The following is a 27,750-nucleotide window of genomic DNA, read 5'->3' as shown; positions in this document are numbered from 1 at the left end:
TCAAGTGTGCCAAGAATGAAATCGAAAATCCATTGCACAAGGCACAAAACCAGGGGATTGAATCAAATCAAAAGCCCAGAGGGCACGAGGAGGATAGGGCCTCCTTTCTCAATCAAATCCCTTACAAGGTTTCAACAATCCATGGACAAAATCAACTCAAACGAGAGGAACAGAGGGAGGGAGACGCAGGGGCGGCGGCCTGGAGAAACAAAGAGTCCACGAACAGATTACAAAAGCCGCAATTAACCTAACACAAGTGAAGGGATATTTATACCCGCGGGACCGGTCAGACCGGTACGTTGGACCGGTCAGACCGGTTGGTTAGACTGGTCAGACCGGTGCCAGGGACCGGTCAGACCGGTTGGCCTGCAGCACCCCCTGTACATGATCTCATCCGACGGCCGAGGTTCTTTCTTCGAAACGAAGTCTTCTCCACGATGCCGCCATCTTGATGGATATCCAATCCGCGGTTTTGGAGGGTCCGCGAAACCCGGGTAGGTGGCCGGTTTTGAGAAAACCGCCAAAACCTCACGCGCAGGAAGATTCCCGCCTCCGCGCCGTGGCCCTAGACGCCGTTCCCGCCTCGGCCTTCTGACGGCCCTAGACGCCTCCCGACGCCCGTCACCTCCTCGCCCGCAGCGAGGCCCTAGACCCCGACGACGCCCGTCGCCTCCGTCAGTCCCGAGACCGACGCCCGTGCCTCCACGACTTGGCGTCTTCAACCGCCGTCCGCCACCTTGGTTTTATGGCGCAAACCAAGAAACCCGCCTTCTGTCGCCGCTTGCGCCCTCGATCCAGGAGTGGACGCCACAGCTGCCGCCCGGTCCGAGCTCCGGTCCCGGCTGCCCTTCACCGCCTTCCACCGCACGGTCCATCGGCCACAGCACCTCCACGGCAGCTCCCCGTCGACACTCGACGCCCGTGTACCTGCAATCCAAAGACCAAGCGTACGATCACACCGCACGGTTGACAATTCACTCATCACAAGCAGGATAGAGTACTCTCGTTCCTCAAAGGGTTTGCACAAAAAAAATCAGCACAGGCAAAGTCACGGTCCAGTATGTAAAAATCAACCATACATTTCTCTATTGCAAACATCACATTACCATTTGATAATATAGATGAAGTCAAATGGGATCAAACAAAGCAGATTCTTCAGAACTTCAAACTCTTGTGGGGTTTATTTCAACTTCTTCCTCCTCTACTCCTCTCTTTCTATTCTTCTTTGTCCTTTTTCTCTTCATCAGCCATAGCTAAAAATTGCTGGGAGATTTGAATGGTCTGCATTGGGGGGGGGGGGGGGGGGAGTGTCTAGCCCCTACCCCCCCCCCCCCCCCCACGTGTTGGATCCTGGTGTTGGATCCGCCTGTGTCATCGTAAGAGCAAATGAATCATGACACGCACACTAATTCTGGGACATGGAAAGATAATTAGATAAGCAGCATGTTGTGACACATCATTTATTGTTAGTTTGTTTTAGCAAACAAAAAAATCTGTCTTTTTTCAATTAAAGCATACTGGTAAATATTAAAGGAAACCATTAACTACATTATTAACGCTTTTCTGTAAACTTACCTCGGATGCAATGTCAGAGAATAGGAGTAAGACCTACTAGGAAGTCAATGACCAACCTAATAACATTGTTGTACATATACATATAAATCAATTCATCTCGATAGGTTTCATAGTTGAAGGCAAAACATTTGTAATATGAAGTCTTGATTTTGTGTGATATTCCTACAGTTCAAATACTTGAATTAGTTTAAGTATTACAATCATAAAATTTAATAAAATCTCATGTGATGTTTCATTGTCTAATATTTCAAAACTAGAACCAAATTCAAAGTTTTGCTACCAGTTCTTAAATTCCTAGGATGCTCAGTTTGCTTTAAGCTTATTATTGTGTAGTGCCATTCAAGCTTATAGATATGAAATTGATTTTTATATTTACCAGTGGAGATGTACGTACCACATGCATGTATTTAGTTTCCCTTCCATCAAGCAATGATGTCATTTATTTTCGTTCCAAAAATAATACACGTCTTTCTTTTCCTTACAACAAACAATGATGTCAATTATTATCGTTCCAAAACAAATAATGACACGAATTATGACCGAATGCATGTGCAAAGTAAAGCGTATGCCAAAAGAAAGTAATATACGGGTACAAGAGGTGGGTATAGAAAATTGTTGGTGTAAAAAGTATTAGCATTTCGGTAGAAACATTATTTTCCTTCTATAAAAAAATGGGTCTCAACCCCGTTTCGTCAAACCTTTTGGCCTGACAAGTGGGACCTTTGTAAGGGGTATATAGTGGGCCTAATTTGGGTGAGAAAGAGTTTTAGTTGTTCCAACTTTTAGAGTATATATAGATAGATATAGGTTTGTAATATAGATATAGATGTAGTATAGATAGATTTAGTAGCAGGAGCCAAAGAATTATTTGTTTCCTTATAGATATAAAACTGATTTTTATATTTATTTAGTAGAAAGAGCCAAATAATTATTTGTTCGTTATAATTGATTGCAGTATCCATTACCTCCTGTGGGCTAATTTTAATATCCACAACCAGATATGTCACATTAATGGACAGCTCACATCAAGTTGGAGCGCACTGAAATTTGCCTATATATTATGGCCAAGCAAAGAACCATCTTTGCGAGTCCTTGGCTATGGATTATCTTGTCAAAGCCATCTTGCTATGCTTCTCTGCATCATGCTATTTCACTTCGGTCGAATCAATAGATTCAAGCCGCAATGTACCAACCGAGGACAAGGTAACGAGATCCAATTGTTGAATTACTTGTTTTCGTTTTTCGATCCCCTTGGTTATCCTATTTGAACCTTGAGTTCTGATCGTGATTAGATTAAAATGTACGATGCTAGGGATTTTTTTGGTTTCCATAACAGCAATTTTTGCAGAATGTAACTCGTTGGATGCCAAGACCTATTCACTTCGATGGGGGACAAAAATTTCAATTCGAAGACTCTATTCAGCATGTACTCTCTCTCTCTCTCTCTCTCTCTCTCTCTCTCTCTCTCTCTCTCTCTCTCTCTCTCTCGGATTATTTCTTTGAATGTTCTGGCTAATAATAAGCACATCTAAACTCTCTGCCACTAGCTTGCTATGTGGCGCACAGAGCCAGGCAAATTCTACGGCCTCCGAGCACAAATGTCCATATGGGGTTCGCCAGACCAACAAGTCCATCAAGAATCAGGGGCATCCATACTGGTCTCATGTGAAAAAGACGGCCGCATCGCCTCAGTTCAAGCTGGATTTCATGTAAAAACAAACAGCTTAGATAGCTGTGGTTCTTCTAGACTTCATCCCTGTTGTTTTGCAAGAAGCTAGCACTGTCTTGAAACTGTTTGTGGCTTTGCTTTGCAGATTGACCCTTACATGCACAATAACAGGGATGTTCGCTTCTTCACATATTGGACGGTAAGTGCAAACCGTGGGAGTATTTCTCTGCAGGTGATGGGCAGATAGAATGTATATACAAGTGATGTGCATCCATAACATGCACATCCCCCTCTTTATCACTGCGCAGAGAGATGTGGACAATTCGCCAGGATGCTACAACTTGCAATGCCCAGGATTTGTGCCGGCAAATGGAGCTGCACTTGTGCCGGGCCAAGCTGTTGCTCCTCCATCAGTTTATGGTGAACAAGCTCGCTACGTCACAATTAACCTAAATAAGGTGCCTCCTGTAACCAGTAGACAACTTAAAACTAATTGATCAATACAATACCTTTTACTTGTTAATTAGTTCAGTCAAACATGCATGATCACCTAGCATATACAGTAGACAAATCAGTTCTGATTACATATAGAGCAATTTCCTTGAGATAAACATGCTACACATACAAATAAGTTCTGATTATAGACACAAATCATCAGTAACAACTTTCAATTCCCCCCCCTCTCTTTAATACTTTGCACGAAAATCACAGGATCCAAATTCTGGAGATTGGGTAGTGTACCGGCATGATTTGGAGACCCCGTCGTACCTGGGCCACTTTCCCGGTGACATTTGCCCCAGCACACCTCGGACACTGGCGCTGACAGGGTTCGTGAGCTACCCGAAGAATGCACAGGGTCCTCCAATGGGGAGCGGCCATCTCCCTAACGACCAGGACGACAAGAAAACAGCGTACTTCAAGCACATCAAGCTCTACGACGGCAGAGGCCGCACCGTTGACCCGATCACGACTCCCATGGTCCGGGTCGTTGACCGGCCGGATTGCTACGACGAAACTGGAGTGACAGTGAAGATCAAGAGTGGGTACATGTTTTACTATGGTGGACCACCTGGTTGTAAAGGCTAATGTTAAGACAAACAGAGCTGTTCCCTTTTGTTCATCCAATTGAGAGGCAGTGGAGGCCTGCTCCTTAGTGTGATGAGTGATTGCCAACACGTGGAGTGGACTAATGGCGTTTAGTCGCGACTCTGTGGAGATTGCGTCGATTTCTTGGTCTGTGGTGTGCAGGTATACGGATGGCGCGGTGGCAGCGAGTCGGTTTTGACAAGAGCGTGGCGCGTGCCAATGTACCATGCGGCGGCGTTGCGGTGGTGGGAGCTCGACGACCATGCGGAGGCGGGAGACCTTGCAGTGGCGTTGGAGGCCCAACCGGACGACCGTGCGGTGGAGAAGGGCGGCCCAGATGCTTGGGCCACTGCTGGGCCGCGAGGCGATCCACTCCTGGCGCCAAGGCGGGACGGCGTGGAGTTTGTTGGTACCTCGGGAAAAACCAACGGCGGGATGCGTCGACGTCGGCCAAGTCGAAGAGGTTTCGGCGGGAGGTCGGACACGTGGCGTCATCGGGCTTGGTGGGTGTGCCCGGAAACATCGCGCGGGAAGGGTTCGCGGTTCCCTCCAAAACCGTAACTGAACTCGGTTTCGGCAGTTTTCCAAAAACTACCCCCGGAAGATTCCAGAAGGACGCGTGGCGACATCAAGGGGATTGCATCGAGATGAAGCAAGGTTCTCCGAGTCGTCGCGGCCGTCGGATGTCTTCGATGTATCTTTTCCGATTTTGCCCCCAAGGGCCTTCTAGTTTAGTCTAGCACTTAGGGGTAGTTTAGTCTTTTAAAGGGAGACTTGGAGTGGAAGAAAGGATGGGAGAGATGGAGTGGGTGGTGGCTGCCTGGACACAAAAAGGCAGGGCCTCCTCCCTGGACCCCGTGCCCTGGCAATCAGAGGAGAAAGGAAAAAGAGCTAGGCGCCCTCTTCCTCCTCCCTCCCGTGTTCTTCCTCCTCCCTCACCTTCTCTAGGGTTTAGGCATGGATTCTTGAAGAACTTGTAAGGAGAATTCGTGGGAAAGGAGGCCCATCCCTCCTTGTGCCCTCGGGGCTTTGAAATCAAGGTTCGTTCCATGTCCTACTGAGCTCTGTGTGCATGAATCATCCTTGTTCTTGATTTCTTCGTGTTGGTGTGTCTACCACTTGTTGCCGTAGTTCTTGAGGCTCTTCTTGGCGACTAGAATCATCGTAGTCTTGTGCTAAAACTCATCTAGATCGTGAGCCTTCAAGAACTCAGTTTTGGAAAATTCCTGAAAACCCCGTTCTTCCTCGGTTCTTCGTCGATTCCTCTCAAACCATGGAGTAGATCGTCGATTCTTTTTGTGAGTAGGCTCACAAGGTCTTTGTGAGTGTGCCTGCAAATTTTGGAGAACTTTCGACCTGTTTTGATCGATCAATCTTCGAGTTTTTGGTCGTGCCGAGAGGAAAACAGAGGTTCTGCGCTCGGGCAGGATTTTTCCTTAATGCCGGTTGAACCGACGCTGGCGTTCCTGAGCGTCGGATCAACCGGTGAGTGCTTTTGTCACGGGTTAGGGTTTTTGGGGTTTTGTGTGATTGCACCGGTGCCTTGATCTCCCCGACGTCGGTTTAACCGGCGTTACTAATTTGGTTTGCAGTTTTGGGCGTTTGACCGACGTATAGGGTTTTGCCTACGTCGGATCAACCGGTGTTCATTGCTTGGTTTGGTGCATTTTGTTGATCCTCTGGACAACTGCACCGACGTGAGTTTGCGATTTTGTCGGTTTAACCGACGTTCGATCACCGGTTTAACCGACGAGGTTCAAAACCCAGCGTCGGTTCAACCGGTGCTCACTGGTTGTTTACTGCAGGCTCTGTATCACCGGTTTAACCGACGTCGTTCAAACGTGTGCGTCGGATCAACCGATGATATATACCTTGCTTGGTTCTTGCACTACTTTCGTGCAATTGCTTCCGCGCTTGATCGCTTTGGTTCCTAGGCTTGTTTTGTGTTAGTGTAGCTCCCTTGTAGCTACTCTGCACATCGCCTAGAACTCTGGGGTTGGGGTGCACTCTAGAATTGTGAGCCGAAGTTTTTGATCGCCATTATTTTCGATGGCTCCCATTCACCCCCCCTCTGGTCGCATTTCTCGGTCCTACAATTGGTATCAGAGCCGGGACGGTTTCTCTATAGCCTTCTCTAGTTCGAAACCGTTGTGCGACTATGGGTTCACCGGGCAAACCCCCGATCTTCGATGGATCCGATTACGACTATTGGAAGGTGCGCATGCGTGCCTATCTTTTGAGTCTAGGTTCCGAGGTCTGGGAGATTTGCGTGGACCCTGATTATGTGAACCTTGCGGTCCGCACGACCGAGCTTCAGGTTAGGAGACATGAGGTCAACAGCAAGGCGTACAACACTCTCATAGCCTGTCTCTCTCGTCCTGAGTTCGATCGTGTCAGCGACCTTCTCACAGCCCGGGAGATCTGGACACGTTTGGCCAATTTCCATGAAGGAACCAACCATGTCAAGTCGAGGCTGTATGAGACTCACCGGCGGGAGTACGAGAACTTTTCTCAGTTGCCGGGTGAGAGCATCGACACCATGTTCAGTCGTTTTCAGTCGATTGTGAACAAGGTGCGTGCGAACCAGCCACAGGGCACCCAGGCCTATTCCGATCATGAGAAGGCTATGAAGCTTCTCTATGCTCTTGATCGCAAGATCTGGGAGGTGAAGGTCCAGACTATCATAGAGTCTGCTAGCTATGAGACTCTCACTGTGGATGAGCTGTTCAGTAAGCTCAAGGCTTCGGAGGTGGAGAAGCTCTCTCGAGCTAAGATGGAAGGCAATCATGCTGATGCCTCCGCCTCCAAGTCTATGGCCCTGGTAGGCAACTCTGGAGCTAACCCTAACTCCTCTCTTGGAGGTTTTTGCTTGTCTTCACTTGTGTCTGTGACAGATGAGCAGTTGGAGGTGCTTGGGAGCGAGGAGCTTGCATTGATCATCCACAAGTTCCAGCGTGCCTTCAACAACAGACAAGCACGAGCGAAGACCTGCTTCAACTGCGGCAAGACCGTCCACTTCGCCGCCGAGTGCCCCAGGAAGAAGAGTTCCAGGGATGATGACGGCCGCTCCAGGCACGAGGAGTACCGCGAGCACCGCCACAAGCAAAAGAGTGGGCACTCCCACAAGAAGAATGGCGGACGCTCCAAGCGGCACCACGAGCGGAAGAAGAACATCGGCAAGTACAAGGACAAGCAGGCATTCGTCGCCCAGAGCGAGGATCACTCCTCCACCAGCCAGAGTTCGACGTCTTCATCCTCATCCAGCTCCAGTGACTCCGACTCACACCACCGCGGCGAGAAGAAGCGGAGCTCCAAGAAGAAGGCCACGGAGGGCTTCACTGGCCTTTGCCTCCACACTGGGAAGGCGGCCGGTTTCTGCACCATGGCCATCGACTCCGACGCCGACGGAACTTCTTCCACCACTGCAGAGCTTGCACCTCAGCCAGAGCCAAGCTCTGAGGTACGTCCTGAGCACCCCACTCCCGAGGAGTTGGAGGATCTTTACACTGCTCTAGATAATCAGGACTTGATCATTAAGGATGCAAAGAGGCAGTTTAGAGCTTTGAGACAGGAGCTGAAGGAAGCTAAGCTAGCTCTAGAAATTGCTCAGTCTGCACCTATTGTGGAGGATTGTGTTGAGGAGGATGAGTGCAGTCAGTGCATCGGGTTGATGTCTGACTTGTCCGAGCTGAGGAGCAAGTATGATGAGAACTTGCTCAAGCTCGAGGAGGGCAAGGAGGCCTTGGAAGAGCTCAAGTCCCGGCCTACCCTCTTGGGTGCTTGTAAGGAGTGCCCAGCACTTAGAGAAGAGCTTAAGGAGAAGAATGCTGCTTTGAGGAAGTTGGAGAAATCCGCAGTCCCTAGCTCTTGCTCTGCTGATTGTACTGTGTGCCCAAGCCTGATCTCTGAGCTTAAGGAGGCACGGAAGGACAAGACCCGGATGGAGGAGGAGAACTCCCACCTTCGGGAGATTCTCAGTTGGGTGTCCGCCCGCGAGCCTCAGTTGGGCATGATGGTTCAGCAGTTTAAGCGTCCTGATGGTGTTGGGGTTGGTTTTGCTTTTACTCCTGCTGATTTTGTCCAACCCTATGGGAAGATTGATGAGATGCTTGAGCCGAGTGTGAGTGCACTTTCTTTTTCCACAGCTCCACCAATTCCTAAGCCAGCACCAGTTAAGGATGGAATCCTCACTGAGTCACCCAAAGCTCCACCTAAGAATCCAGTGTGGGTTCCCAAGCCTAACCATCTCAAGAACCGACTGGATACACTCCCTCCTAGTGGTAGGCCAATTCCTAAGCCCAAGGTGAGGACTCAGCCTCCCAGAGTACCTCAGAGAGCCCCAGCACCTACACCACAGCCTACACACAAGAGAGAGCCTTACCAGTGTGAGTGGTGTGAAAGGGAGGGTCACTTGGCAGAGTATTGCTTCCGGAGGTTGAGGTTTGAGCGCAGGCAGTCTGAGAGGCGCGCACCGGAGGTGTTCCACCAGCCTACAGGTGGACACGCTCCAGCTCGACGTGGGCAGAGGCGGGATGCCAGGCCACGTCGTGTAGGTGGAGGAGGGGGAGGTGGTGGTGGATACCGCGCTCCTGTTGGTGGTTTCGCCGGCCCAGTTCCACACCGTGCTTTCGGTGGTGGTCAGTGTGGCCGAGGCTTTGGTGGCGGAGGCGCACCACGTTTTCCTCAGCGTGAAGGTCGCCAGCCACAGTTTTCGTTTGAGGATACTTACCCTGCTTTCGAGCAGATGGCACGACACTGGTTTGCTTCTTTCTGTGCTAACCCCAGTGTCGGGCCATTTGCCCGCTCCTTCTCTTTCTACTGAGCAGAACACTCGAGGCCTGGAGGACATATGGCTCATGTACTCCGGTTGTTCGCGCCACATGACCGGGAGTCACAGATGGTTCTCCAGCCTCACCCCGATGACGGTCAAGGAATATATCACATTCGGGGACAACGGCAGAGGAAAGGTACGTGGAGTTGGCGCTATTCGGATTTCTGATAACTTCACCTTGAGAGAGGATGCTTTGGTTGACAAACTTGGTTTTAATTTGCTTTCTGTCTCGCAACTTCTTGATGATGGGTTTGAGGTGAGCTTTAAGAGAGGTTGCTCGCGTGTTCTTGATTCTAGAGGTGATTTTGTTTGCGGCATTGTTCCTTTTGGTCGTGTGTTTCGCATTGACTTTTCTGGATCTTCTTCGAGCACTTCTCACTGTCTGGTGACTGGTCAGTCCTCTGAGCTCTGGAGGTGGCATAGGAGACTCGGTCACTTGAGCTTTGATCTACTAGTTAGGCTCAGCTCACTTGGTCTGATCCGAGGTTTGCCCAAGCTGAAGATGGACAAGGACCTTGTGTGTCACCTGTGTCGTCACGGGAAGATGGTTTCCCTTCCGCACCCACCTGTAAATCAGGTGATGACATCGCACCCTGGCGAGCTTCTTCACATGGACACCGTTGGTCCTGCTCGCGTGCGCTCTGTCGGTGGGAAGTGGTACATTCTTGTGATCGTTGACAACTTCTCTCGGTACTCTTGGGTTTTCTTCTTGGAGACTAAGGATGAGACTTTTCAGCTCTTTCGTGATCTTGCCTTGAGGTTACAGAACGAGCTTCCACATGCCATGAGGGCTATCTGCAGTGATAATGGGTCTGAATTTAAGAACGCTCGTTTTGATGACTTCTGTCGTGGCTTTGGTCTTGATCACCAGTACTCCTCTCCTTATGTTCCTCCACAGAATGGCGTGGTTGAACGCAAAAATCGGACCCTAGTGGAGATGGCCAGGATGATGCTTGATGAGCATAGGACTCCTAGGCGTTTTTAGGCCGAGGCAATCAACACCGCATGCTATGTTGCCAACCGCATCTTCCTTCGCTCATTCATGAAAAAGACTTCGTATGAGTTGCGGTTTGGTCGACAGCCCAGAGTGTCCCACCTGCGTGCTTTTGGTTGCAGATGCTTTGTTCTGAAGGAGGGAAATCTTGATAAGTTCGAGTCTAGGAGCTCTGATGGCATTTTTCTTGGCTATGCTCTTCAATCCAGAGGCTATCGTGTTCTTATTCTTGAGACTAACCGGATCGTCGAAACTTGTAATGTAACCTTCGACGAGTCCACTCCTTCTTTGTCTGCTTCTTTGGAGTGTGCAGGTGATGATGAGTTTGGCCAGGACATCTTTGAGGATGAGGATGAGCCTGAGGCCTTTGAGGGTGATGGTGGTGTCCCTGCGCCAGCTACAGGCCCACTCCCTGGAGATTCGAGTTCAGACGACGATGGCGGCCCGCTCCCCACAGCTTCGACTACGGCCGATCCACGTCCAGCTCAAGGTTCTTCCTCCGGGACCCATGTTGAGGGCGGAGGCGAGGCGACTTCGTCAAGAGAAGCACCACGACACATTCAGCGTCGTCATCCACCTCAACAAATGTTAGGTGACCTCAACGAGCGAATCACGAGGTCCAAGGTATCAAGTATCTCTGGATTTGCTCATTCGGCATTTGTTGCCTCCTTTGAGCCCAAAGATATTGGACATGCTTTATCTGATTCTAACTGGGTCAATGCCATGCATGAGGAGCTAGAAAACTTTGAGCGAAACCAAGTCTGGGTCCTTGTAGAGCCTCCACCAGATTGCCACCCTATAGGTATCAAATGGGTTTTCAAGAACAAACAGGGTGAGGATGGGATGGTTGTGAGGAACAAGGCTAGGTTAGTAGCTCAGGGTTACAGCCAGCAGGAGGGGATAGATTATGAGGAGACCTTTGCACCTGTAGCTCGTTTAGAGGCCACCAGGATCTTTTTAGCCTTTGCAGCTTCGAAGGGGTTCAAGCTGTATCAGATGGATGTTAAGAGTGCCTTTTTGAACGGGTTTATAGAGGAGGAGGTCTATGTGAAGCAACCTCCTGGCTTTGAGAGTCCCAAGTTTCCAGACCGAGTCTTCAAGCTTCAGAAGGCTTTGTATGGTCTGAAGCAAGCCCCTAGAGCCTGGTATGCGAGATTGAGAGCCTTTTTGCTTAAACAGGGGTTTGTCATGGGATCGGTAGATAAGACTTTGTTTCTCCTCAGGCGTGGTGCTGATTTTCTGTTGGTTCAGATTTACGTGGATGACATTATCTTTGGTGGCTCCTCTCACTCTCTTGTTTCTAGTTTTTCTGATGACATGAGCAGGGAGTTTGAGATGTCTATGATGGGTGAGCTTCATTTCTTCCTCGGGTTGCACATCAAGCAAACCCGGGATGGCACCTTCGTCCACCAGGCCAAGTACACCAAGGACATGCTCAAGAAGTTCGACTTCGGGGACCTCAGTCCCATGCTGACTCCCATGAGCACTTCTACGGCGCTGGATGAGGACACTGAAGGTGTTGCTGTGGACCAGAAGGAGTATAGGAGCATGATCGGCTCGCTCCTGTACTTGACGGCCACCAGACCCGACATCCAGTTCGCGGTCTGTCTCTGCGCGAGGTTCCAGGCCTCTCCGCGCACTTCTCACAGGAACGCTGTGAAGAGGATTTTCAGGTACCTTCGATACACTCCTGAGTTTGGCTTATGGTACTCTGTTTCCTCTTCTCTTGCATTGGTTGGCTTTTCTGATGCTGATCATGGTGGGTGTCGGATTGATCGCAAGTCGACTTCAGGCACCTGTCAGTTTCTTGGAACTTCTCTTGTGTCTTGGTCTGCCCGCAAGCAAACTAGTGTAGCTCTTTCCACCACAGAAGCCGAATACATAGCTGCTGCTAGTTGTTGCTCCCAGATCCTTTGGATGAGACACACTCTCAGTGATTATGGTCTAACCTATGGCAGAGTTCCCATTTTCATTGACAGCACTTCAGCCATAAGCTTAGCCAAGAACCCCGTCCTACACTCTCGCTCCAAGCATATAGACGTGAGGTTCCACTTTCTGAGAGATCACTATGAGAAGGGTGATGTCGAGCTGACCCATGTGTCCACTGAAAATCAAGTAGCCGACATCTTGACCAAGCCCCTAGAACAAGCCACCTATGCTCGCTTGCGGGGAGAGCTTGGCGTGTGCTACCCATTTTGAGTTGGGTAGTTGTTTTTGTAGTTTAGGATTTATTTTTCCTTCTTTTGCTTTTCTTGCATTTTGTGTACATACCATCTTGCATTGCATTTGCTCATATGCATTACACTTGCACCAAGCTTCTTTGTATGATATCTGCATTTGCTTGTGCCTTGTGCTATGCTATGAGTTGTATATATGCTTTGACCATGTGTAGCTAGCTCCTTTGAATATGCTGTATATTGGCTCTGAGCTTAGCTATTTTATTCTCTGAAAATCATAAAACATGGTCACCTTCAGGGTCTGCTACTAGCATGTGTAGGTTTGTATGCTTATGCTATCATGATCATGCTTAGTGGCTAGGTCCCTTGCTCTCACATGCAACAAGATTCCCTCTTTTCTGTTGGAATAGTTTAATTGGTATCTAATTTCAAAAAGTCCAACAAATTGGTTTATCTTGGGTTGCTTTGAGTGAAAAGATCCAGGTGGGATTGCTTGCACCACTGTTCTTGTATCGAGACTGCTCCTCTGGAGAACTTGGACAAGGCTGTGGATTACTGAGAGTGGTGTCTTAAGCTTCTGATGGTCCTTGACCTAGGCTTGGCACATTCGCTAAGTTAAGCGCTTGCAAGCTTTCAACCCCTGGCACCGAAATTTGAAAGTTTTCAATTGGTATCAAGGCTGCTTGAGTGGCAGTTGCTGTGATATGGTTTGGATAGCTCACCTGTATGTTCTTGCTAGCTCTAGCATGCTTGCTTGCCTTCTAGTATGCTAGGTCCTTTATGGTGATGCTTTTCGTTTACAAATGACAAATGCTTGCTCATGATCTGTATAGATATATTCTTATGAGCTTCTCCATGCATTGTCTTTGTATATGCACCCTCATATGATATGATGTTTCGACCCTTGCAAATGCTCTTGTTCTGTACCTGGAAGCTTTTAGGCACGCATGCTTGCACTTCATGGCATATTTCCAGGGGGAGCATCTAAACAGGGGGAGTTTCCTTGTCGTGTGCTTTGTCAACAAGGGGGAGAAATTGGTGTCTCTTGTACCTTAGGGGGTTAGGGGAGAAGTTCTTGTTCCTTGTCCTAAGGGGGAGAGATTCAGATTTAAGTGTGCACACATCTGGGAAGAGTTGCATAGTGAGGGGGAGCTGCATTTCAGGGGGAGTTTTGAGCATGAAAAGCTTTGTGATGCTTATTTTGCTGTTTGTGTTGAGCCTTGCCTCTTTCTGGAGGGACCAGCTTTGCACATGCTTGGCTATGTTGAGCCTTGCCTCTTTCTTGAGGGGTCAAGCATGTTTTGGAGTCAGTGCGTCGAGCCGTTGCCCTTGTCTTAGGGGCTGACTCTTTTGGCTTTGCTATGTTCAAGTGATCTTTTCTGGCTTTGATTCGCTTTTGATCACTTGAGATAGCTCTCTTTGTTTTCTATTTCTTTTTGGTTATCTTTGTTTTCACCCGTGCCCGTGTGGGGTGTGGTGTTGACAATGCACTCATCAAGGGGGAGATTGAGAGGCAGTGGAGGCCTACTCCTTAGTGTGATGAGTGATTGCCAACACGTGGAGTGGACTAATGGCGTTTAGTCGCGACTCTGTGGAGATTGCGTCGATTTCTTGGTCTGTGGTGTGCAGGTATACGGATGGCGCGGTGGCAGCGAGTCGGTTTTGACAAGAGCGTGGCGCGTGCCAATGTACCATGCGGCGGCGTTGCGGTGGTGGGAGCTCGACGACCATGCGGAGGCGGGAGACCTTGCAGTGGCGTTGGAGGCCCAACCGGACGACCGTGCGGTGGAGAAGGGCGGCCCAGATGCTTGGGCCACTGCTGGGCCGCGAGGCGATCCACTCCTGGCGCCAAGGCGGGACGGCGTGGAGTTTGTTGGTACCTCGGGAAAAACCAACGGCGGGATGCGTCGACGTCGGCCAAGTCGAAGAGGTTTCGGCGGGAGGTCGGACACGTGGCGTCATCGGGCTTGGTGGGTGTGCCCGGAAACATCGCGCGGGAAGGGTTCGCGGTTCCCTCCAAAACCGTAACTGAACTCGGTTTCGGCAGTTTTCCAAAAACTACCCCCGGAAGATTCCAGAAGGACGCGTGGCGACATCAAGGGGATTGCATCGAGATGAAGCAAGGTTCTCCGAGTCGTCGCGGCCGTCGGATGTCTTCGATGTATCTTTTCCGGTTTTGCCCCCAAGGGCCTTCTAGTTTAGTCTAGCACTTAGGGGTAGTTTAGTCTTTTAAAGGGAGACTTGGAGTGGAAGAAAGGATGGGAGAGATGGAGTGGGTGGTGGCTGCCTGGACACAAAAAGGCAGGGCCTCCTCCCTGGACCCCGTGCCCTGGCAATCAGAGGAGAAAGGAAAAAGAGCCAGGCGCCCTCTTCCTCCTCCCTCCCGTGTTCTTCCTCCTCCCTCACCTTCTCTAGGGTTTAGGCATGGATTCTTGAAGAACTTGTAAGGAGAATTCGTGGGAAAGGAGGCCCATCCCTCCTTGTGCCCTCGGGGCTTTGAAATCAAGGTTCGTTCCATGTCCTACTGAGCTCTGTGTGCATGAATCATCCTTGTTCTTGATTTCTTCGTGTTGGTGTGTCTACCACTTGTTGCCGTAGTTCTTGAGGCTCTTCTTGGCGACTAGAATCATCGTAGTCTTGTGCTAAAACTCATCTAGATCGTGAGCCTTCAAGAACTCAGTTTTGGAAAATTCCTGAAAACCCCGTTCTTCCTCGGTTCTTCGTCGATTCCTCTCAAACCATGGAGTAGATCGTCGATTCTTTTTGTGAGTAGGCTCACAAGGTCTTTGTGAGTGTGCCTGCAAATTTTGGAGAACTTTCGACCTGTTTTGATCGATCAATCTTCGAGTTTTTGGTCGTGCCGAGAGGAAAACAGAGGTTCTGCGCTCGGGCAGGATTTTTCCTTAATGCCGGTTGAACCGACGCTGGCGTTCCTGAGCGTCGGATCAACCGGTGAGTGCTTTTGTCACGGGTTAGGGTTTTTGGGGTTTTGTGTGATTGCACCGGTGCCTTGATCTCCCCGACGTCGGTTTAACCGGCGTTACTAATTTGGTTTGCAGTTTTGGGCGTTTGACCGACGTATAGGGTTTTGCCTACGTCGGATCAACCGGTGTTCATTGCTTGGTTTGGTGCATTTTGTTGATCCTCTGGACAACTGCACCGACGTGAGTTTGCGATTTTGTCGGTTTAACCGACGTTCGATCACCGGTTTAACCGACGAGGTTCAAAACCCAGCGTCGGTTCAACCGGTGCTCACTGGTTGTTTACTGCAGGCTCTGTATCACCGGTTTAACCGACGTCGTTCAAACGTGTGCGTCGGATCAACCGATGATATATACCTTGCTTGGTTCTTGCACTGCTTTCGTGCAATTGCTTCCGCGCTTGATCGCTTTGGTTCCTAGGCTTGTTTTGTGTTAGTGTAGCTCCCTTTTAGCTACTCTGCACATCGCTTAGAACTCTGGGGTTGGGGTGCACTCTAGAATTGTGAGCCGAAGTTTTTGATCGCGATTATTTTCGAAGGCTCCCATTCACCCCCCCTCTGGTCGCATTTCTCGGTCCTACACCAATAAAAGTAAAGTGCCCCGGCTAATAGCTCACTTGTAGTTGTAGAGTTTTTTCTTTTTTTAGCAAAAAGTTGTAGAGTTTATAGCCAGACATTCTTGTCCGTGGGCAGCGAGCCCGTTTATCATCTGGCCCCAATCAAGCGAGCCCCGGGCCCTCTATCAGCGGGCCATCTAACTGCTGGGCTGGAGGGCCTCCTAGATATGAAAAAAATCGTTGACCAGACTGGTCAACCCAGTTTATTAGTAGGAGATGCAAATTAAAGCTCGCCAAACTCTGTTCCGGATCGTGTGGCAACAGAACACGCGTTTCATATGGCTTCGTTAAGGCCCAAACCAAAACAGCAGGGTGCAGCACTGGTTTTATTTCACTTTTCCAAGACACACTCACACGCACACGCTCACGCACACGCACACGCACACCTACGGCATGCAGCTACCGATCACAGTAGACAGGAATCGCGCACATTCGCTTCAAGTTCAAGCTCTTGTTGTTCATTCTCTGTGGACGAACTCAGCTCATCCTGCAAACGACGAGGCCACATACAACGTCAAAATCAAATCCGTCGCGACATGACCAGCTTGTGTATATATGCACTCTCGAGCTCTAGTACTATCTAGGACGACGCAAGTAAATAGTTACTGCGACTTACCGGCTGTACTCGATCTGGACCTTGCCGGCGTTGGGGTCGGCGATGATGGCGAAGGACTCCTGCGAGAGGTCGATGGTGCCGCGGCAGCCCGCGGAGCAGAGGTCGACGATCTTGACGGTGACGGTGCGGCCGGTGCACGGTTGCGGCACGCCCGCGTTGGTGGCGCCCGTGCACCTGACCGCGTACAGGTGGCCGCACGCCTCGCCGCCGTTCCAGAAGGCTTCGCTCGCCGCCGCGATCATCACGCCCTGGTCCGCGAACCCGTAGCACGCCGACGCTGCACGCACGACGACGACTATACATGTCAGGGATGAAATGCGAGAAAATAATTATTGTTGTTCACCAGACGAACGAAGCTCTGTATGCACGTACGTGTGTAGCTAGGGGTGTAGAAAGTTGCGAGGCCTGGAGACCCCGCGACCAGGGACACCATCGCAAGGCCTACCGCCATGGCCAGGGCGACGGAGCCTGCGGCCTTCTTAGGCATCACCGCCATTATTGCCGTCGACCCGACCTGGCAGCAGGAGGCTACAAGGATCCGGATCGCAGATAGATGCCTAGCTAGGAGGGGCGCGACGAACCTAACTGGGATCCGGCGCATTTTATAGGCAAGCTGCGACCTGCTGCGAGGTCCCCCAGATGACACGATGCAAGCCACGCCCGAGCATGAAAAAATATGTGTAAAAATGCAGGCCACGTCTCGCTGCGCTCCAACCATGCGACGGGAATCCACGACATCGCGCCGCACACCTCGTTACTTCCTACGCACGATGCCGGGCGGCATGCCGGTTCCACGAACGTTCGAGCGAGGAGGAGGCATCGGCATCCGCCGGTGGGGGCATCATCCGCTAAAGATAGTAACGCTATGAGAGCGAGTGAGATCTGCTTCACTTGACGATCCTCCTCGGGAGCTACGGCTCGTTGCCTCCCAAGCAAAGCATGGTAGACTGGGGGTACTAGTAGCTACTTAGATGGTTCCTCGGCCATGGAGCCGTGCGGACGAGAACACATGTCGTCACCACACTGCACCGGCGCGGCTGGCGCAGTGGCTTCATGGCGTCACGACCTGCCTGCGAGTCCTCGCGTCGCCCGCCGGTTTGGCTGCTCTCGGCCGCCGGACCGCGAGAGGTGCGCGCGTCCCGCCGGCGCTGCGGACAACACAGCCGCCAGCGGCCTTGATGATTCGGAGCTTGATGGTGAGACTTGTTCTAGAGGGGAAAGTCCCAACCCAAATATTATCGGATAATTTGCATACTTGGTAATATTATATACTTTCCTATTTTTAGAATGGAAGGAGTAGACATTATTTGTACAAGAGAGGGACGACACTATCTATAACTATCCTCTCTCTCCCCTCTTTCTTTCCTATTTTGTAGGGATGTAAATAGTACGGATATTTTCCAACCGTATTCGAATTTGATCCGGTCTGAAAGAGTTTTTATCCGTCCGTATCCGATTTCGAGTATCCAATATTTGTAACCGATTCGTATCCGAATGCTCAAAAATTACATTTTTATGAAATCGATATTCATTACAATCTTATCCAGCAAAAACTAACACTATCCGTATCCGACTCCATATTCGAACACAAATATGAAAACAAATATGATATCAATAATATCTGTCTGTATCTGACCCGTTTACATCCCTACTCGCTAGTTCTTAAATGAAAAACAAATTTTACTGTCGCATCACTATGTTACTTACACATCACCGTTCTAATTAACACTATATAAATCATCCGAGTCATCACATCGGGAATCCCGATTTCATCAGCAGGACAGCAATATTTCGCCGAGCCGGCCAAGCCAGGCCAGGTCCAGCACGTCTTTTTAAATAGCAAGGTCACATTCCTAAACAAAGGCCCTTCAATATGGGCTCCATTTACTTTATATCAGCCCCTTCAATTACTATTTTGTTGGAACTGCTCACTCTTTCTCTTTTCCAAAGAGAAAAAAAAACTCGTTTTTTTGCAGGTTAAAAAAACTCGTTTTTACAGGGGGTAAGAAAACTCTCGACCAGCAGCAAAATTTCAACGAGTAGCGAATTGAGAGATAAGTTGAATAGATTCTAGGTGAAAATTGGCTCAGCACAAGTGCTTGTATCTATGATTCTCTGTATACGAATCTTGCACTAAAAGAGGGTCGGTGAGTGCAGCCATATCGTGGGTCATTTTCGGCAGTCGGATCGGACAGGCGCCGACCCAGATTGAGGGAATTCTAGTTTTTTTTTAAAAAAAAGGCATTTATTGAAAATCAACCCATAGTCCATAAAATTTACATTTTTTCACAAAACTCCTCAAGCTTAGTTCAAATCAACCCGCAATCTGAAGGCCCTATCAGTTTTTTGTAGAACAAACCTCAGATTTTGCTGAAATAAATTCGTAGTCTGCCTTCGGTTACTTCAGAAAGAAACCTCGATTTTTCACAAAATAAACCACAGACCAACTCTTCTCTTATTCAACTTAAAAAATACTCATGAAATTAATCCGGAGCCATTTTTGTTCACTGCTTGACAAAAGGAACCTCATTTTCCCATAAAATAAGTCCATGCTCCATCTCACGACATGTTATTCTTAAGAACAAGAACCTCAACATTTTATACAACTAGCCCACCACAATCTGATACCCTATTTTTGTAAGAAAAAAATGTACGAACCCAATAGCAATTTGTCATTTCTAACACTAACACTACTTTCATAAAGTACCATTGCAACATAAGATCCTATTTTATTAAAAATATAATATGGTACCACTGTTTCTCTATGGCTTCTCATGGTACCTGCACAACAACGTGTCAGTTTTTAATATAACCCCTACTTCCTTAAAGAAATTAAAATCTCATCACATCTATTAATAGTCAAATCTCATGATTCAAAGTCGAATTTTCGTATTTTGAAACTACGTTAATCTATCGACTAATTATGCACCGCCCATAAATGCCAGTGCTGCGGACAATGCAGCCACTAGCGACCTTTATGATTTGGAGCTTGATGGTGAGACTTGCTCAGTTGTTCTGGAGGGGAAGTCCCAACCCAAGTGCACTTTCCTATTTTAGAATGGAAGTAGACATTAATTATACAAGAGAGGGACACAATCTATAACTATTAGATGTGGTCCCTTCAATTATCATTCGATTATCATCTCTCTCCTCTTCTTTCCTATTTGGTTTGCCTGGCTGGTTTCTTAAATGAATACCGTTTTAATTAACACTATATATAGAAATCATCCGAGTCATCACATCGAGAAACCTGGCTCCATCAGCAGTATTTTGCCGAGCTCACCAGCAGATGCCAGGCCAGGCCCACCATGTCTTTTTAAATACTAGCTAGGTGATCACTTGCGAAAGGCCCTGTAACCTAGTGGACTGGTGGTTATAAGAACCTCAGTAGCACCTAAGGTCCTGTGTTCGACTTTCCGTGGGAGCGAATTTTCTAGAATTTAACGGCGTTTGTGCTTTCAGTGGTGACTTCGTCAGTCTCGAGGATTTGCTGGCCGAGTCTCAAGGAGGTGTGTTTGTGAGTGTCTGCGTTTGTACCGTGTTGTTTCTCAAAAAAAAAAGGTGTCCACTTTCCTAAACAAAGGCCCTTCGAAATGGGCTCCATTTACTTCATATCTAGTATTTTTGTTGGAACTCCGACTAGTTGCGAATTGAGGAGAAACAAGTTGGTTACATTCGAGGTGAAATTTGGCTCAGTGCTTGTATTTATACTAATTAGTACTACACGATAAATGTGCTCGTTTACGGTAGGATGCTGATAGGTGTAGGATGTGTATACATGCAGGTGTGTCCATCGTAACCCGGTCAAATTTCGTGTGATTTTATTTGAATAATTTTTATATTTTCACTTGGCATGTTAACCCGTTACCTTTTGATTTTTTTTCTTCTCTGTGTTCATCCGTGTTCACGTTCAAGTTGCCTGAAGAATTCGTCAACTTCAGACCCCTGAAGCCTTGAAAATGTGTTTTAAAATCCAAAGAAAGAGGCCCCAGGTTGTTAGCCATGGAAAATTAGAAAGAAATAGACTCAAACGCAACAAACAAAGTACTCTACTAAAGCAACATATATACATTACATACTTTAAGGCTACAAAACGGGAAATAAATGAGGTCCCCATAAGCCCACTCCAACTGGCCGGAAATAAACAGAGCCCCCAACTCTAGTCAATGATACTAGAGTTGAGGTCACTGTTTATTACTTTTCGTCCTTGTCAATGAGAAGATGACAAGATTGCACAATACTTTGCATCTCACTGCTGCTGCTGCTGCTGCTCCGACTACACTAGCAGCCCCAACAAATTAAGCCATCGCGTGTTGCTGATGGATCGGCCTCCGCGTAGATCATCACGGGCTGCCGGAGCCTACGTGCACGGACGGCGCGGCGGCGTTCCTGAACCTGAACCCCTTTATCATGGGCTTCACCTTCTCGGCGAGCTTCACGATGGCCAGGAAGAGCAGCCTGTAGAGCAGGACCATCCCGCAGAGGATGCCGAGGTCGACCCACTTGCTGTACCCCATCTGCACCTGCCAGTAGTCCCTCAGGATCTCGCTGCCGGAGATGGTGGCGGCGCCGCCGGCGGCCACCTGGTTGCTGGGGAACGTGAGCCCCAGGAACTCGTTCTTGTAGAACCCCTGGTTAGCGTACTTGTGGAAGGCGATGTAGTACATGGGGTAGCGCCAGAAGGGCTTGGGCAGGTCGTTGGGGAGGCGGAAGAAGCCGCCGTTGAGCATCATGACGCCCTGGATGCCGGCGCCGGTGATGATGCCCATGAGGAAGTCCGGGACGGTGCTGGCCACGATCATCATGAGCCCCTCCACGACCATCATCGCGGCGAAGAGCACCAGGGCGAAGTAGGCGAAGTGGCCGAAGCTGCTCTGGAGGCCGACCATGTAGTAGGCCATGGCGCCCGGGACAACGGAGATGAGCGCCAGGTACGGCGCCGCCGACACCGTGTTGGCGATCGTGAAGGACGCCACGCCGTAGTGCCCGTTCAGCCTCTCCCGCCCGAACACCTTCATGTCCTCCACGAACGACGGGAAGCCTCCGATGGCCATGAAGGTGAGGAAAGCGGCCACGAAGTTGAGCATGGAGCCACGAGCCTGAAGATCATATCATATCGAGTGAATATTCAATTATTCATACAGATAATTAAGCAGCGTACACGCACCATGAGGTACAGACCGGACATGAACAGTGTTGGATTAATTTCACTTACCTGAATCGACCCGTAGCTGTGTCCGACGTCGTAGAAAATGGTGCCGACGCAGAGGCACAGCATGATGTAGATGGCGAAGCGCAGCCAGTAGTAGCCCAGGTCCCTGTACATGTTCACGAAGGACCTCTTGGTGAGCACCAAGGATTGGGTCAGGAAGCTTGGCTGCCAATCCTTCTTCACCATTGCCCCTCCCTGCAACAATTTTTTTTTAAAAAAAAGGTCACCAAACTTGTAACTTTGGGCTGTGATGATGCAGGAAATGAGTGCGCAAAATGCCACTGCCTGGAAAGCAGATTAGCAGAGTGTGATGTATGACTTACAGTTTCGCGTATGCCGGCGATCTGCCGAGTCACTTTGTCCATGTAGGCGGAGGATTTGTACGAGTTCACCAGCGTGTCGATTGCCTGAGCAGTGGTCATTTTCTCACCGTTCATGCCTTCTTCGATGTCCTGAGTGTGTAAAAATGCATTGGGACGTGAGTATGCAAGGAGCAGCTTCCAGATGCTGGTTAAGTATTGGATCAAGGAAAAGCTTGCAGGGTTATGCAAATCTCTCTTGAAGTTGTGTGATGTGCTCACCTTGTCAAAGTCTTTGTTGATTGTCCTCAGGAAGTGGTCAGAAGGGTTCATCAGGGATGGACAGGGGAATCCGCTCAGAGCAAAGAACTGCAGAAAACGAAATGCCGGTTGAGTACTTGCGCAAAAAACGAAATGTCTTGTGTAGAACTATGTTTGTACCCAAGTTTTTTAAAGTTTTCTTTAGAAACAGTCATTTAAAGTTAACAGCAGGGCAAGTCTGAAATTGTAGATGTATGTCTTGTCTGATGGGGGTCCAATAAAATTGGCGCACGCACCAGGAGGCTTTCTGTCGCGTGATGATCATCCCTCCTGATCATCGTTTTTTTTCTGATAGATTTTTTCTTCTTCTCCATGACTTAATATTTTTAAAAGTTTTTCAACGAACTTATTTCACAAGAATTTATTTGCATAAATTTTCGAGAGAAGCCCTTCGAACATGTTATTAGTTTTCGGAAAAAAAACTTATTCAAGTAAATAAGTTATAAAAGCTTCTTTGTTCTTCTTAAACTATCTTTCTCATGTGGGTCCTGCCCACATGGAAGAGGAACAGTTAAGACAGCTGGCCGTGTACGTAACATGATTGCTCCATAGAGTTTTTTTTTTTTTGATAAAATTGCTCCATAGAGTTGAACTACTACAATACTGACTACTGGCGGTTATTTACTGTTTGAAAACAAGTGTCTTCAATTACTGACTACTGGCCGATCACGTCATTTTCCTCGGTTCAAAGTTCGATACCTGATTTCAGATACCAGTTGCTAGCGAAGACGCGTGTTTTTCTTCCTAATTTCTTTGCGCTTCCTACTTGAAACAGACTAGTGGTCAATTCGGCAGCAAGAATTTCCCTAGGAAAAATGTCAACGAGGCGGCTATTCAAAGAAGACCTACTGATTCCTCCCGGTTTCGTCTTCAATCACACCAATACTTTTGTTTTTATCCAGACTTTGTCTTGCACAGTTGTTCACCTAATACAGAAGTACCAATGCAAGTTTTATAGACCACTTGTACGTAGACTTGAACAGTCACTATCTGTGTACGCAGAGCCATCTGCAATATTAGATTACATTGTGCTTTTCTCTGATTATTTTTTAAGGAAAATTGTATCGGTGAACATGATGCTGCCAGCGGCAGAGAGGTGTAGCTGAAACATGCAGGAACCCCCAAGTCCAAGTCAAACGCATTGGCGCAGCTGAAGTGAAGTTTACTGCTCCTATGTCATCAATTCAATTAGGATATGTTCTAGGAGTACTATAATTGGGCAAATGACATAGCTCTAATTTTCTTCAGAAAAAGCAAAAGCTGACTACTCAATGTCAACAAGTTCACACGCATCTGAAATTCTAAAACCAGCTGGGTCGCTGTCCCGTGCCTCTCTGCGAGGCAGCGCCATAAATTTAAGCAGTTTCAGTTCATATTTTGTAGAGCGGTCTCCTTCCAAACTAGACTAGTTTGGACCGAATTTAAGTACTACTACTCCAGTTCAAATAAACTTGCAAATGTGAATCCAGCGACCACCTGCAGCCCTGGTCGGCTACAACATGCATGCATGTCCAAACACGCGTATACTCCTATATGGCCTAACTAACCATTACTGTTTTTATTTCAAAACGCATGCATGCATTATTGGACGCCAATGACATGCAAATCTCTCCTAGCAGCCGCAACAAGTCAACGCCAGCGGCGTACCTGGGTGGTCTCGGCGGCGGGGCCGAAGAAGACGGTCCTGCCGTAGGCGAGGAGGCAGAGGCTGGCGAAGAGGCCGTAGACCTCGGAGCTGGGCTGGTGCACGGCGGCGACGACGGTCATGCCCTCGCGGCGCGCGAGGCGGGCGATGCGGGCGACGACGTGGTAGGAGGCGGCGCTGTCGAGGCCGCTGGTGGGCTCGTCCAGGAAGAGCAGCGCGGGGCGGGTGAGGATCTCCATGCAGATGCTCACCCGCCGCCGCTGCCCGCCGCTGATGCCCCTGCGCGCCCACCCGCCGATGCGCGTGTCCGCCGCGCCCTCCAGCCCCATCTCCCGCAGCGTCTCCTCCGCGCGCTCCCGCTTGGCCGCCGCCGGCATCGCGCCGGGCAGCTGCAGCTGCGCCGAGTAGTGCACCGCCTCGCGCACCGTCAGCGTCGTCATCAGCACGTCGTCCTGCGTCACGTACGCCTGCATCCCATGCGATCGATTGCGCGTGTCAGTCAGTACTGTGCTGTACTGTGGGCGTTTCGTCCCTACACGCTCACGGCATGCCGCGGCATGGGTGTAGATCCATGCCCATGCCGCGGCCGCTCCCAAGGAAATTAATCTCCGATCCGGAATGGCAAGGCAACACCAACCGATGTCCCGTAGGCTAGCTTCTGTCTCCGGCCATTGATCAGGATCTCCCCCTTCTGGCTCACGTTAGAACCTAGCCTTCCTGTAACCATGGTCCAAATAAAACATGTACGTAAATCTTTTGCTTGATTCATTTTGTCACGAAATCTGACTCGATCGGCGTCCGAACGATATGAATATGATCTCGCTGGGTCGCAAGAATCACGTGGGTCCACCGTCCACGTTCGTTTCTAGTAGTAGTAGTACCTGCCAGGGCGTCTAGAAGGGTGGACTTGCCGCAGCCGGACGGGCCCATGATGGCGAGCACCTCGCCGGGGCGCGCGTACCCGCTGAGGCCGCAGAGGATGGGCACGCGGCCGCCGCCCTTGCCGCCGCTCGCCGACACCCAGAGGTCCTCCCAGGATATCACCACGCCTTCGTCGGTCCGGCGCAGCGACTTCTCGCGGGCGACGGGGCCGTCGGCGGCGGCCGTCCCGTTCCCTGCCGCGCTGATCTCCAGCGGCGAGGGCTGCGGCAGCGGGAACGGCGGCGGCGCGAAGGAGCGCCCGCTGCCGAAGGGGAACCCGTCGGTGCTGCGCATGGACGACGACGCGCCCAGCTCGGAGTCCGCGTACTCGTCGTCGTCGTGGGCGTCGCCGCCTCGGCCTCGGTCCTGCCGCCGCGGCGGGCTCGGCGTCCACCTCGGCACGGCGGGGGCGTGCTGCGGCTGCTGCTCGGACGCCATGTCGACGGAACGCTAGCTAGGTATACTTGACCGGCGAGAATGAAGGCAAGCTTGAGCTGGCCAAGGCTGGAACAGCGGTGGGAACTAGGTACTAGCTCGTGCTGCGCTTGTTGCCTGCCTGCCTTGCCGTGTGGCGTGTGATGAAGGGTGTGGTGGCGAGCTGGGCTGGGTTGGTTAAATAGGCGAAGGATCAGGAATGTCATTATTAATTATGGTTCGCCTGATTGAATAATCCAATAATCCAAGTTGATCAGGACCACCTGCTGCTTATTGTACCGTGTGGTTTTTGACTTTCTTTTCATGCGGGGAGGTGTCTTCTACTAAAGTACGCGGAGGTCATCAAGACCCTAGCTCCTTTCTAAAATATAATATATTTTTTTGTATCAAGTTAAACTTTTTCAATCTTGGTTGGATTTATTGAAAAATGTAATAAAGATCCACAATGAATGCACTGTTAAGATATATTTTATATTTAATTAATGAAACTAGGATAAAATTAAAATGTCTTCTGTTTTATAATGCTGAAATGTCAATAAACTAGCTGTTGAGAGTACCTATTGTCATTTTCACCATTGCAATGCAAATGTCACTGGTATTCACCACGTACCCATGTGTTCTACTATAGGGGCAATACCATACATACGTTTATTTAAAACTACATGGTGCAATTGTCCTCCAACTCTGTTCTGCAGGCAACCATCAGCATTGCTTTTCTCTCACACCAAACTAGCACCAGCAACTAGCCACCAGCCAGCAGTACTTTTCTCTCACAGCAAATCAGCACCAGCAACCAGCCACAGTTAGCAGAATAAAGTGCATGCAAATGTCCTCCTGTTGCTTTTTCTATGGTGATGAGTTGTTGACCGATGCTATACTCTTCTATTTAAAACTAATGATTGCATATGCACATTCTAATTAACTAGTATATATATTCCTACCAGAAGTCCTCAATATATTAATTCTCCAGAGCAACAATATTTGATCATATTTTCTTTGGCAGCATTAGCTAGAAGCCAAAGTATACATTCGAGACCATTAGAATCCAAAGTACTAGTAACATAAACAAAAAGATAAACATAAATCCGCCTCCGGATAACGCGTCATGCATGCTTTGGGAGCATGTGGCAGTAGTACCAGCCACAGGGCAACTGGCCTAGTGCATGCATGCACAGAGGCGGAGAGGCACGTGCGCGCATCCCGAACTCGACGAAGGTTAGTGTTGAGCTGGTGAAGTCGTGAGATGGGCCTCGCTTCAGTGTTTCCTTCCCTGTTCTTTCTTCCATGCATTCCTGGCGCGGCCGCCGTGCCCGCTGCTCTCGAGTGCTCGACAGAGGCCGGACACTGCCATCATCACCGGATCCACCACGCCAAGGCCGGCCGCAGCGACACCCGTTGACCCAGCACACGCACGTTCGTTCCAACATGGCGAGCCGCCAAGGCACCAAAGGGCACGTGCGCACTCCCTCGCAGCTGTTGGTCGCGATCCGATCCATTAACGTTGTTCGTCGTTTACACTGGCGACATTAATTATATTCTTGCGATCGAAAGCAACCTCTGCTGAACAGATAGACAAATTTGAGGGGCTGATTACTGTAATTGAGGGCAATGCTTCCGAGGAAAGGCTGGAAAAGGAGCTCCAAAACCTGATCAAACCTGACTGGGACTTTCATGTGAAGGAATTGGATAAAAATGAAATCAGTGCCACTTTTTCTGATCAAGTATCTCTCAACACCTTCTCTAAGCTGACCACTGTGGGGTTGGCTCTGTATGGCTACAAGATTAAGATCTCCAAGACCAACATTGACCCAGCTGCTTCATCAATCCTACACCCTGCTTGGATCAGAGTTGGTGGAGTACCTAGTTTTGCTAAAAAGGAGGAGGTGATAAAGAAAATTGTCTCTTTGATGGCAGAAACAATTAAGGTTGATGAATTTAGCCTTCTGAGAGATGAACCATTGCGTGTCAGGGTCAACTGCAGGGACCCGGCTAGACTGAGAGGTTTTGTGGAGATTTTCTTCAAAGGAGTTGGGTATGAAATGAAATTCTAGACTGAAGGTGCCCCCGATACTCTGAGAAACACAAATGCACCCTCAGACTCTGAAAACCAGAATGATAAAAAAGATAGGACTGACAAGAGTAACCAGGGCACTCAAAATCACAGGAATGTTGACAAGGATGAGCCCAAAAGAAACTTTGATAGAGAGTTTGATGCTTGCCAGGGAGAGTCACAGGAGGATAGCATGGAAGACTTGATCAGAGATCGCACTCCCACAGATACAGAAGTACCAAAAGAGGGCCCTATCCCCACCTTCCATCCAGAATCCAACTAGAGGCTATCTGGCTAGAGGGAGGAAGCTCCTCTACCAGAA

At 49.2% G+C, this 27,750-nt stretch overlaps 3 protein-coding genes across 3 annotated transcripts; 1 reads left to right on the top strand and 2 right to left on the bottom strand.

Moving 5' to 3' along the window:
* Positions 1-3,128: 3,128 nt before the first annotated feature.
* LOC120696097 lies at positions 3,129-4,330 on the top strand. The gene is made up of 4 exons (XM_039979248.1): positions 3,129-3,284; positions 3,390-3,443; positions 3,553-3,702; positions 3,956-4,330. The coding sequence occupies exons 1-4, from the start codon at positions 3,129-3,131 to the stop codon at positions 4,328-4,330; spliced, it is 735 nt and encodes a 244-aa protein (XP_039835182.1).
* An 11,827-nt stretch (positions 4,331-16,157) lies between these two features.
* Positions 16,158-17,113, bottom strand: LOC120696096 (EG45-like domain containing protein). Its single transcript, XM_039979247.1, has 3 exons — positions 16,918-17,113; positions 16,546-16,822; positions 16,158-16,416 (listed from the first exon to the last, which is right to left on the bottom strand). Exons 1-3 carry the CDS (start codon positions 17,039-17,041, stop codon positions 16,407-16,409), a joined length of 411 nt encoding a protein of 136 aa, XP_039835181.1. The 5' UTR covers positions 17,042-17,113; the 3' UTR covers positions 16,158-16,406.
* Positions 17,114-20,578: 3,465 nt separating this feature from the next.
* On the bottom strand, positions 20,579-25,513 carry LOC120681987 (ABC transporter G family member 1-like). Its single transcript, XM_039963698.1, has 7 exons — positions 24,904-25,513; positions 24,660-24,739; positions 24,025-24,489; positions 22,339-22,425; positions 22,081-22,209; positions 21,761-21,952; positions 20,579-21,644 (listed from the first exon to the last, which is right to left on the bottom strand). Exons 1-7 carry the CDS (start codon positions 25,379-25,381, stop codon positions 20,889-20,891), a joined length of 2,187 nt encoding a protein of 728 aa, XP_039819632.1. The 5' UTR covers positions 25,382-25,513; the 3' UTR covers positions 20,579-20,888.
* Between the last annotated feature and the right edge of the window lie 2,237 nt (positions 25,514-27,750).

Source organism: Panicum virgatum, chromosome 2K (assembly GCF_016808335.1).
Source record: "Panicum virgatum strain AP13 chromosome 2K, P.virgatum_v5, whole genome shotgun sequence".
NCBI lineage: Eukaryota > Viridiplantae > Streptophyta > Magnoliopsida > Poales > Poaceae > Panicum > Panicum virgatum.
The sequence above is the reverse complement of the archived record's forward strand: the minus strand, read 5'-3'. Positions and strand labels throughout refer to the sequence as shown.

Coding starts and splice junctions, on each gene's coding strand:
- LOC120681987 (XM_039963698.1), bottom strand. CDS start 25,381: ATGGCGTCCGAGCAGCAGCCGCAGCACGCCCCCGCCGTGCCGAGGTGG. Junction 24,740..24,903: donor CCTTCTAGACGCCCTGGCAG/GTACTACTACTA, acceptor CCATGGTTACAG/GAAGGCTAGGTTCTAACGTG. Junction 22,210..22,338: donor TCAACAAAGACTTTGACAAG/GTGAGCACATCA, acceptor TTACACACTCAG/GACATCGAAGAAGGCATGAA.
- LOC120696097 (XM_039979248.1), top strand. CDS start 3,129: ATGTGGCGCACAGAGCCAGGCAAATTCTACGGCCTCCGAGCACAAATG. Junction 3,285..3,389: donor CAGTTCAAGCTGGATTTCAT/GTAAAAACAAAC, acceptor TTTGCTTTGCAG/ATTGACCCTTACATGCACAA. Junction 3,444..3,552: donor GCTTCTTCACATATTGGACG/GTAAGTGCAAAC, acceptor ATCACTGCGCAG/AGAGATGTGGACAATTCGCC.
- LOC120696096 (XM_039979247.1), bottom strand. CDS start 17,041: ATGGCGGTGATGCCTAAGAAGGCCGCAGGCTCCGTCGCCCTGGCCATG. Junction 16,823..16,917: donor CTACACCCCTAGCTACACAC/GTACGTGCATAC, acceptor TCGTGCGTGCAG/CGTCGGCGTGCTACGGGTTC.